Here is an 11,502-nt window from a genome sequence, read left to right on the forward strand (position 1 = left end):
AGCGTCACTAAGTTTAGTTTTGGTTGTCCAGGTAGTTTTTTGGTAGGGGGGCGGGGATCCTAAAGAAAACTGTTTTGGTGTTGAGAGAAAAGACTCATTTAATGTAATAAGCTTAAACTATATATTTAGTTACTTTGTTAACTTCATTATTTTTGTAAAACAAAAATCAGCATGCAGCTCTATTATCTGAGCACACTCAAGACTCTGATCAGGTTCCGGTATCGTAATATTCAAAAAATGGGGATCGGATCAGGTGTCAAAAAGCTGACACTTGAATCCAATGAGCCGTAGACAACGGCAATCAGGCGTCAAAGGGTTCAGGAAGATCCTGATTGGTTCAGAACGTTGTTGGCATGGAGACGGGACACTGACAGTTTCCAAATTATTTTTCAATTATAGATATGGCTTAAAGTTAACTGTTTGCCTTAACAACATTCCAACTAAGAACATAAGGACCATAAACAATGAATGGGTTCTGTAATTATTGCAATGAGAAAGCTTTGTTATTTAATGTATGTAATGTATGTATGTATTTAATGTAATTATGTAAACATGGCCACATTACAGCCTTCGGCCTTCAACATGCAGAACAGCGTAGAAGCTCAACCGGCTCTAGATGTCTTCAACTGACAGTAGCCCATAACTGTGTTAGTGGCGCTTATGGGCTGGTCGCTTATTTTCAAATCCTCCAATCAGGGCCGATATGCGATCTGATCGCCAGCAGGGCAACTTTGAATACCTTATTGGACATAACAAATTATGTTTATGCGGACTGGTTTCCACTTTAATCAAACATGTTAAACCCACGCATAAAAACATATGATGTTTATCATACTGTCCATTGGTGCAGCTCCTCCTCCTTCTGGAAAAGCCCAGTCTGGCAGAGTAACCATCGATCCAATAGCAACAGAGTCAACTCGCTGTGGTCGTCTGTGGCTGTAAAAATCTTACTTGTCACCCTGTTAAGATGAAGAGGACAAACAACCCGAAGGAAGGAGGACTGAAGGACAAGGAGCGGGGGTTGGGGGGGAAGGCCTGAATGTCGACCTTCACCATAATAATCCCTCAGCCTCCCACTAACCAAAATCTGGTCCAACCAGGTGCAATGTGAGGGCTTTTGTCCAGAAATTGAATGAGAAATGATTACAGTGATAAGCTCAACACCAGTGGGCTACAAAATCACCATGTGCCAGGCTCCCCCACTCCCAATCACAACTCACATTTTAGCAAGGAATCCAAAAAGTGGGCTCTGAATCAAAAGAATGCAATGCAATTTTAGACACTAAGAGAGGGGGACAGCAGCAGAACTCCAAGAGTGCTTTTGATTGCAACATACAAATTGGACAGGTCAAAGTGACGGTTTCTGGATCCACTGAACAGAGGGTCTTCATTTGATGCTTTAATATTTATTTAGTCAGATTTGCTCTGAATCAACATACGTTTGCTAAAAAACAAAATGTAATGTAATGTGATGTCATGTAAATGTATTGGTAACATTCCCTTGGTTGTGAGCCTGTTTTACTTGATTCCAACTTAAATCCAGACTCATAGAAATGACCCACATGGTATGACAGACCCCTGGTTCCTTGTCTTTGAGCAGTATTGTTAGCAGTATTTGTATGCAGATGAAGTGTACCTTGGAGGCCAGGGCTTCAGCACTCTCTCTACATGTCCTCTCGATCTCCAGGTCCTCCTGAATGGCATTAACCTCTTCAATTACCATCTGGGAAACTAAGAGAAACAGAGAATTAAAGACAAAGAAGAGACACCTTACCCTAACCACATTCAGGCCTGTGCACAGATGAAGCCCAGCTACTGCTCATGCACCTGCCCCTTTGGCCTCTGACGAGATAAGTTCCCTTTTAGCAAGACAATTCATTACGTTTCTTTTTCTGATTTCAATATAGAAGCATGCTCTAATGTTCAACAACTGCATTTGTGGTTTGGGATTCTGAGAGACAGAATTCAAGCCTCTCACCGCCACCACAGTCCCGCAAACGGAGCACCCTGCGGAGCAGCATCCACGTCTACCGGCCTCCATCAGTGACGGAGCCAGGTAACGCTAACGTTTCCCCTGGGTGCAGAGCGGAGCTGCTGCTGAAACGCGCTGCGGCACGTCTGTGAAATCAAAAAGATTGTCGAGTGGCCATGGCCGCGCTACAGCTGCGCCCGTTGGAAGCCTCAGCGTTGGCTGTCGCTGTTGTGAAATGAAACCACAATCTCAACAGAGCCAGACCAACATTAGGGGCTGGAAACGGGTCAACTCTCGTAGGCTTATTATTTCCTTTGTCAGGCACCTGATACAAATAAATAAGTAATATTACGTTGTTAAAACTGTATGTAGAGGGATTCTTTTTTGTGACAATTTTTAAAATCAATTAGTTCCCATAAAATATTTTTGATGTGTTTTTTTACCAACGATTGAGCTAAATATTTTCTGTTAATGCGGTCCCACCAACAGCGACTACATCCTGTCCGTCTCCAGCAATAGAGTAAGATCAGAAAATGCAGTACATCAACATTATGTTCTTCTTTACAAGTGAAATAAATGTTTCACTGACAGTGTGTGTTTGTGTGTGTGTGTGTGTGTGTGTGTGTGTGTATGTGTGTGTGTTTGTGTGTGTGTGTGTGAGTGTGTGTGTTTGTGTGTTTGTACAATCATCCTTATATTTGGAACTGTATCAGAAACATTCATTTTCACCATAGAATTAAGTGCAATCTACAGAATGTTCCATCACTAAATAACCTTATGAATTTACAATCTGTGTTCTTCTGTGAAAATTAATTAAATGAGGCACCTACATCCACGTAGTTTAATTTCAGTGGCACTCCGTTTACATGTACGGCAGGAAACCTGCCAAGGACACGCAGATCAGCTAGATGAAAATCTTACACACTTTAAGAAGCCTTTCTGCCCAACCAGTAACCCTTAACCAATCAATCCATCCATCCATCAGAGCACATTTAAAAACATCAGCTTGACGAAACTGCTGGACATTGACATGAAACAATACATATTCAGAATACAACACCAGAAAAATTCAACATACAGTTCTCACGGCGGATTAAAAGCCAAGGAATAAAAATGGGTTTTAGTTGGATTTAAAAAGTGGACGGCTGGGGCCGGTCTCACACGAAGAGGCCATTCATTCCAGAATCTGAGAAACTCGATCCCCTCTGCTCTTGAGCCGAGGTTTAGGGACAACGAGACCGGTTCGCAGACATTAATGACCTTGAAGGAGCATGTGGCTTCAGCAGATCGGTGATACAGACGGGAGCTAATCCATGAAGGGCTTTAAAAACCAACAATAGAATCTTAAAATCAATCCTAAAATGAACTGGGAGCCGGTGAGGGTCCCGCTTCCGAGTCCCGGGGAGGAGACGAGCGGCAGCATGTTGAACCGGCTGTGGTCGAGAGAGGGACGCCGGGCTAACCCCTCCATACAGAATATTACAGGTGAGGCGCGTGGCAAAGGACAAAGCAACACATTATTATATTAAAATCAATCCATGGCTAGTGCTACAAACACACACACGACACAAGAAAATGACGCTGATCTTCCAATGTCTAGTACATACTAAGGTCAAAGAAAAGTTAAGTTAAAAAAGTTAAGGCTAAGTCAGTAGCCTTGGTTGATGTGACAAAGTTAATGAAATATGAAAAGCAGCCATTCATTTCTACTGAATGGCTGTATTCATGTCAACACAAACGTCAATAAAGTCAACTCGGTGCCATTCCATCAGGGAGTTCCTAAATGAGCGGGTGCATACCACTGACTTCTCATTTCATTGCGCAGCTAATTGAAATAAGAGTGGCGTAACACTTGACACTGAAGTATATGGGAATGCTTTGTGTGCCTCAGTCGCCTCAATAGGGAGCGACCTATGACATCATTATGACTTCAATTCAAAAGAAAGTGAACAAAATCTTTTATTCAGATAAGTTCCCCTACCTTTTTATTTCCATCAGCCAGCAGCAACGTGCATGGACTGGAGACTAAATAGGGTACAACGTCAGAAAATGGGATAGTTTAGAAAATAATGTAGAAATGTAGGTAGGCCCTTTATTAATTATGATGCATGGGATGTTACTGAGATGTAATGGAACCCAGGCTGAACACAAACACTTAACAATTAATGAAGAAACCTTAATTATTACACAACACAACAGGCAAATGACCAAGAGGACAGGGGATTTCTATTTGATAAAACACTGATGGGCTTTAATTAGTTAAAACAAGTAAATCAAGGCCCTTCATTTATACTTCTATTCATTCATTATATAGACTGAAGTACACAATGTCTGTTCAATATTCATAAACAGCAACCTAAAAGTTAATCCTAATCAGAAGAATAAACCATCAAGCTTAGCTCTAATGCCTGCTCATGCTTAATATTATTGCTGTCAGCCAGAAACCTTCCATGTCCCAAACTGTTGCTTTTCAGGAAATTGTATTTTTGTTATAGGGGGGGGGGCAGGAAAAAAACGGTGAAACGGTAAAACCGAGTCAATGTTGTGAGAAAGGAAAGCGCTGCGGTCGCCAATCATGTAGCGATGAGACCTGGGGTGTGTTCTGAGGCGTGTGAGATCGAGGCGTTGTAGTGAGTCTTTGCATCCATGATCATTCTGCATCGATGCAGTGACAGATCATAATCAGTTATCGCCTACCGATATTACTGCTTTGTTTGTCTACTGTGTTGACATTCAGGAAGGTTGTTTTTTAAGAGCAGAGACAATAAAAAGAGGAGTTCCTACCGTATATCTGACAATATTAGACATATATTTGTTGATGAAAACCATGTGTAGCTATATCTAATATTACTGAGGAGGTGACGCATCGTGACCCAAACGATTGGAATGGTTGACAGGATCAACGGGACGAACAAACAATGAACGAAAGAGGCTAAGAAGCTTTGTGGAATTATTTTGAGGGACAGAGTCATTTGATTCATTGTTGATGTAAAAATATTGATTATTGCACCTTGCACATAACCTGGGTAGTTCTGAAGAATCAGGTAAAATTCCACAAACCCTAATGTTGTTTAAGCTGCAATCACACCTCGGTCCAATGAGGCGGCGCTGTGAATGCCCTCCCACTTAGCTAATTAAACATTGTGGTAGAGCGGGGGAGAAACGAAGCATTAGTGCCACTGCTGCGGGCGATTCCTTCCCCCAGTGACACCTAATTAGAAGCTGATGAACGCCAGTGGCGGGCGATATCCGCGTTCCTCCGGCGCGCTCCACATCAGTCAATAGCACTTAGCTGCCAGTTGTCTTCTGCGTTCCTCTCTGTCTGTCTCCATAATGCCGTGGACACACTCTGCAACCTACGAGAGGATGCCTTGAACTAAATGACATGTTAATTATAATTACTGGTAGCCATGGTAAATAAACCGCGGTGGAAGTATTGAAAGTGTATGAGCACCGGTCGACGGGGGGCTCTGACACGTCAGAATTGGCAGTCTTAATTGTAAGTTTCGGCCTCCCCATCATCATCACTCCATCTTTTTTCTAACCTTTTTTGTGCCTGCCTTTTTTCATCCTCCTCTCAGGAAAGACAGTGATTACCCCTGCGCCGCCGAGCTGCATAATGGTATCAGCGCCGCCGACGGAGCACTGGATTAAATTGTATCTGCTGCCGCCGTGAAGCCTTGATGAGGGGGGCAGATGCCTTTGTGGTGTTATCATTATAACACAATGGTCATGTTGTCATCAACCTTGCCATCGGCAATTGAAAAGGCATGATTGTGTGTTGGGGGCTTTTTCCTCCTGTCCTCCCACTACCCCCCCACCAACCCTGCTGCCCCACCCCCAGCCGTTTCATTGTGAATAGGAGCAATTTTCTAAGAGCTATGAAATCACGTAATAGGTCCTAATATGCAGCTGCTTGGCACAGTGAGGCAGCCTCTATTAACGCCCAAGTCAAACACAATATGTGTTTTGGCTGAGAGTCGCTGAACACACGAGCACGGCCACATTTATTCACAGGAAAACTGTCACCGTTACAAAGACAAACTATTTGCTCTATCTTTTGACATGTGGAGCCCTATTTTAAATTCTATCTTCACTAAAGTGGTCATAACAAAGCATTCAACTGCAAGAAAAATAATTTTAAAAAATTGACATGTGGGCCAAAACATTTGAAATTTGTAGCGTTGGGAATGGCGCTCATAAAAAAAAGCTGAAGCCAAGACATATACCAGTGCCATCATGTGTGTGCTGGTTCACATATTACACAGCTGGGATCATTTCCATAAGAACAAACCCAATCCATATGCTGCCACAGATGAGACCACAGAGGGATTGGTAGGCAGTTTGCTAAATCTGATTCACCTCACCTTTCTGAGAATTTGTGTGTGTGTGTGTGTGTGTGTGTGTGTGTCTGCGACCATGTGTGCAGAAGAAAGAAAGACCACCAGGATACTGGAGATTCTATCGTTAATAATATTATAACGCTCTATTGCTCCAGCCTCGACATCACGGTGTGTGCAGGAGGAGCGCCTTATCTCCCAAACAGTAAAGGGCTGCAGGTCGGAGTCGGCGGCGAGGAGTAAACCTCCATGTATGGGCCCCCCTCTACCAACTGAGTTGACAGCCCTGGTCCATTTAGACGGAGACATTCGAGAGTTAGAGACTGTTGGTAGAGTGAAACCATTTCTTCCTCGATCCCCGTCCTGAACAGACAGTAACGTACCTTGCTGGAACTCACTGAGCTTCTTGATGGCCTCGTCCCTCTCCTCCTCCAGCCTCTTGCACTTATGTAACAGAGACGGACAGAGAGACCTTACACACTGCAGGATATATGTACTTATAAATATATATTAAGTGTGTATCACATTAATGCCATATTTAACTCGCAATTATTGTCACATTTGTATCTATTCTAAATGTCCCTTGATGTCTTTTTGTCCCATATTTTTTCTCATTTTAATGCTCTTGTCAACATGGATTTATAGATTGGCTCGCTTTGTGCAAATGCTTTTTACTGAGAACATTGGCACAAAGCCTACTGTAGTGTTCAGTTCCACACTAACATCCTCACTGGGAACAAATAATCTGCCACAGTGTAGCCAGGGATCAGGTCTTTATATGGTCGGACATGCAACGTGTGTGTGTGTGTGTGTGTGTGTGTGTGTGTGTGTGTGTGTGTGTGTGTGTGTGTGTGTGTGTGAGCCTGACTGATATTAACACTTACCTCCATGGCTGCTGTGTCATGCCTCTTCTGCAGGCCCTCATACTCGTGCAGGGCTGTAGGGAGCAAAGGAGACCAGTAAGCCATGTTGATCAGTACGTCCCCGGACAGCTAATGTCAGCCGAGACAACAGAAGACCCATCCTGGTAAAAATAAGTCCACTAGTGGGAACTTCTCCAGCATGTGAGAACTCCTCATTCAGTGACTAGTGCAGCGTGTGTCCTGGGTCACCTGACTATTACAGCAGGGGACGCTCCATATAGGAACACGCTGGTTGAATATTTGCCTTGGGTGTAGTTACGGTAGTAATAGTACAATAGTCTGGTTAGTCACTGCTAAGACTGTCTATGTCCACGACGTTTCCTTTCAGAATACAGAACAGTAACAGGAAGCTGAGTAAGGAGGATTTATATAAAGAACTCTGAATCAATGGCTTCCAAAGGAACAGTCAGACATGTTAGGATATACTGTATCCTTGTTAGAAAGCTGAGTATGTTTATGATATATATTTCCTCTCTGTGCATTCATTACAGAGAGGAAACAACGTAAAACAGAGACACTGAGTAACCCTTCTCTCTCTTTTTGTGCTGATGCCAAACATTAAGTGACCATTTACAACGTATGGTTTCTGGAGTTGGACCAGTGAGAGGCTGCATGTGTCCATGACAACGGACGGACACCGAGGCTGGGCGAGAGCTGAGACCGTCTGCCCCAGGGTCCTGGACTGGGACTCTGTTGTCAGTTAAGGGTTAATGATTACTTAATGCTGGTCGGCTGTCAATCAGAAAAAAATTCCAAATTAGCATGTGTACTTTGGACTGAGAGGACCAGCTGACGAAAACCACAATACTTAATACTATGCAATCACAATACTTCTAGAATACTAGTAGTAGTACAGCTGTACTGCACACAGTAAGTACCGTCAGTACAGTAAGCACTGCACCCCCCTGCCACACACATTCACTTGTTTTATCTCAACAGGTTAATAGTGTTGACTGGGGGGGTGGTCTGGGGCCTCTGGGGCCCCTGGGCCCTGGAGCAGCTTCGCCCCGTCCTGGGGTAGGAGGAGTCCAGCCCGGTCCTCCTACTGGACATGGACTTTGGCCGTGAGTACAAACAGTAGGGAAAGAACAGTGATTTAGGCTCGTCTCAGTCATAGACTGGATATTAATATTAATATCAACAGTATATGGTCTCAGTCATAGACTGGATATTAATATTAATATCAACAGTCTATGGTCTCAGTCATAGACTGGATATTAATATTAATATCAACAGTCTATGGTCTCAGTCATAGACTGGATATTAATATTAATATTAACAGTCTATGGTCTCAGTCATAGACTGGATATTAATATTAATATTAACAGTATATGGTCTCAGTCATAGACTGGATATATATATATTAATATTAACAGTATATGGTCTCAGTCAAAGTTCTCCCCAGCTTCTATGATATATATGAAGTATATAAATCATATGACCCCCCCCCCGGTCATATTTTTTTCAGAATCAAACGTTCGTTCAAGGTAACTGCTCCACGAGCTGTGGAGCCTACTTCGACCAGTAGGCCTACTAGTACTACAGTACTACAGTAGTACTGCTAACTCGGACTGAAGTACTGCTGTACGCACTGACACTACGCATTAACCAAACTTACCTTGGTTTGACAACTCTTCCATAACTTCTATTTTCTGGAGCTCTTCCGCAGCCATGGCGACAGTCTCCCCCCCCCCAGGTGAACAGGAAGTGAAGCGCCGCCTCGCCTCGCGACACACCTGGAGGAGTCCTAGGCGCGCGAGCCACGGTCCCGTTCCTACACTAACAGAGCGCATTCACCATCATAATCATATAATAGAATATATCAGTCAGCCCTGCTCATATTGGAACGCTGTTGGAGATTCTGTAAAGATTATAGAAATTACGATTTAAAACGGAGAAATGTGATCGTGACACACATAATCCATAACTAAAAAAAATAATAATAATACATAGCCCACTTTGTTAGCCTACCAGGGGTAATAATATTAGGCTATAAGCATGATCATCTGTGTATATGTTTTGTAAAGCTCTACTGAATCTATGAAGAATGAGATAAATTATGGATATCCAATAATCAATGAGGCTGTATGAAGAAGGTGAAGACTACAATCCCACACAGCCACCTGGTCCAGGACTTTACCCAACCTGCAACACGGGGACCTGCAGCTTGAGAAAGTTAGGGCAAAAGTGCAAAACTTCTAATTATTCATTTTAAAAAGCATTTTTTGTAACAAAACATGAATATATTAACACAAGAGTTCTAATTGTTCCACAGACAGCCAGCAGCATGCAACTTTGAATGTAAGCTCCTGCCAAACATTTAGAAGTATTGTAGAATTATGAATTATGAATTATGCTTTATGAATGTGCTGGACCTTCCTGGTGATGGCTGCTGCTGATCTGCTCCAACTGTTCCACTTCATTAGCGATCTAGAGTCTAATCTCCCGACCCGATGTTTGGATTTGTTGATCAATAAATAAATTAGTTTGACAGGAATATAGATATTAATTTATTTAAACAACAAAAAAGAAAGAAAAATGGAGCATGCCCAAGCCCCCTTTGTTGTCTGTGTGCCTGCTGCACAACACCTCTTCCGGTCCAGTCTGGATTAAAAAGCTCAGAGTCCATGTGGTGTGTGCTGGTCCCCCTGCTCTGAGTCTCAGATCTGAGCCAACAGCTGGATCTGGGTATAGCATGCAGGTCTTTGGTTTATGGATTGCTGTATTATGTATAATAAGGAACATACTTAAATAATGTTGATTGGGAACAGTGGGTTCTCAAAAAGATAAGATCAACCGTCTGCTCAGTCACTTTGACACAAGCTGGGACACCGGGATGAGACCCTGAGAGGGGACTGGAAGCTCTAAGTGGACATTTGGGCTTCTTAACATCTTTTGTCCAACAGAGTAGAGCTGAATGCCTCCTCCACCCCGCGGCCATTAGGCTGCATCCTTCCTCAAACTCAACAGAACACATTCACTGACGCCAGCGTGTTAAAACCTCAGAAACCAAAGACGGGTTTTAAAGATAACAGCTCTCCAAGGGACCGATGACCTTTTCTCTGGAAAAACCAGAAGAATTAACATGAACTGTTCTAGAAAATGTCAAAAAAATAAATAAAGCACAAACTGTTACACTTATTTAGCAAAAATAATAAAAACTCATATGAATAACTATGTATTCATATGCACGTTTTCAAATCCTTTAAAACGACTGTATTTGCCCGGCTACCAGGTGTTACGCCACCACCAGGTGACCTGCAGGCGCCGCCAGGGGACGCTCCTCTCATGGCTCGTGGTCGTGAAGTTCAGAAAGAAGAAGAAAGCACAACGCTGGCGAGGAGAGTTAAGATTAGACATCGAAACAACTCGTTAAGTTTAGGAAAAAGATCGGAGCTCAAACACTTCCAAAGAAAGGGGGAGCGTGGAGCTCGGTTCCACGTTGACACCGCTGTCCCATTTCATCTGGAGATGATCTCCCACTGAATATTACACTACCTAAATAAGAGTTTTGGCATGGTTGGCTGAACAGCTTACCCCCCCCGCTTTCTTCACAAATGCCACCCAGTCTGTTGTGTCAGGTGACTTTAACTGGCAGGTCAATCAGGCCGATGAGTCAGCGCCTTGCTGGAGCTGTTGAATGACATTTGTATAGAGATGAGACAGCACACTCACATAATTTAATTTATTCATAGACATGACCTCACAAAACCATAATTGTTGCACAACAAATAATTAGTTCCTGCAGACAGATGAGAATGTTTAATATAATCTTATATATTCATCTATCGCAGCACAAATTAAACATCCAAACACAAATATTGTAAACGTCCACCGTCTTATCTCGAGAGTAGGGAAGAGAGGCTCAGCGTAACGGGGCCAGCATACAGTCAGCATGGGGACAACGGGGACAACGGGGACACTACCACAGCTATAGCCAACTTGAAGCCACTGACATGAAAAAATACAGCCGTTGTCTATTAAACAAGACACAGGCAAGGACCGAATAAAAGAAGTACTCAACCATAAAATCCCCCTCACATACGTACAGGTGATATTGGTGATGTTCAGCTGGTGACGCTGTAAGCTTGGATAATATTCATTCAACGTTTAGAAAATGATATTTAAGTCCAATCAACATGCGTGACGGTCTGAATAAAAACCAACGACCTAACTCATTCCGACCTGGGGGGGGGAGGGGGGGTTACTCTATTTATACACACATAAGATTGAAATTACATAGCATTTGTTGTATTTTTTTTTTTTT

The 11,502-nt window shown here is 42.9% G+C and overlaps 1 protein-coding gene across 2 annotated transcripts in view; it reads right to left on the reverse strand.

Annotated features, from left to right (window-relative positions):
• Window positions 1-8,959, reverse strand: part of shtn1 (shootin 1) — a 31,633-nt gene extending 22,674 nt beyond the window's left edge. For both annotated transcript variants that reach the window (XM_034899094.1, XM_034899093.1), the window contains exons 1-4: window positions 8,854-8,959; window positions 7,197-7,249; window positions 6,696-6,756; window positions 1,637-1,731 (exon numbers count right to left, since the gene is read on the reverse strand). In XM_034899094.1, coding sequence (XP_034754985.1) covers window positions 1,637-1,731; window positions 6,696-6,756; window positions 7,197-7,249; window positions 8,854-8,908 — 264 coding nt within the window. In that variant the 5' untranslated portion in view covers window positions 8,909-8,959. The remainder of the gene's footprint in view (window positions 1-1,636; window positions 1,732-6,695; window positions 6,757-7,196; window positions 7,250-8,853) is intronic.
• Window positions 8,960-11,502: the final 2,543 nt, after the last annotated feature.

The sequence above is a fragment of the Etheostoma cragini genome, chromosome 17 (assembly GCF_013103735.1).
Source record: "Etheostoma cragini isolate CJK2018 chromosome 17, CSU_Ecrag_1.0, whole genome shotgun sequence".
NCBI classification, from domain to species: Eukaryota; Metazoa; Chordata; class Actinopteri; order Perciformes; family Percidae; genus Etheostoma; species Etheostoma cragini.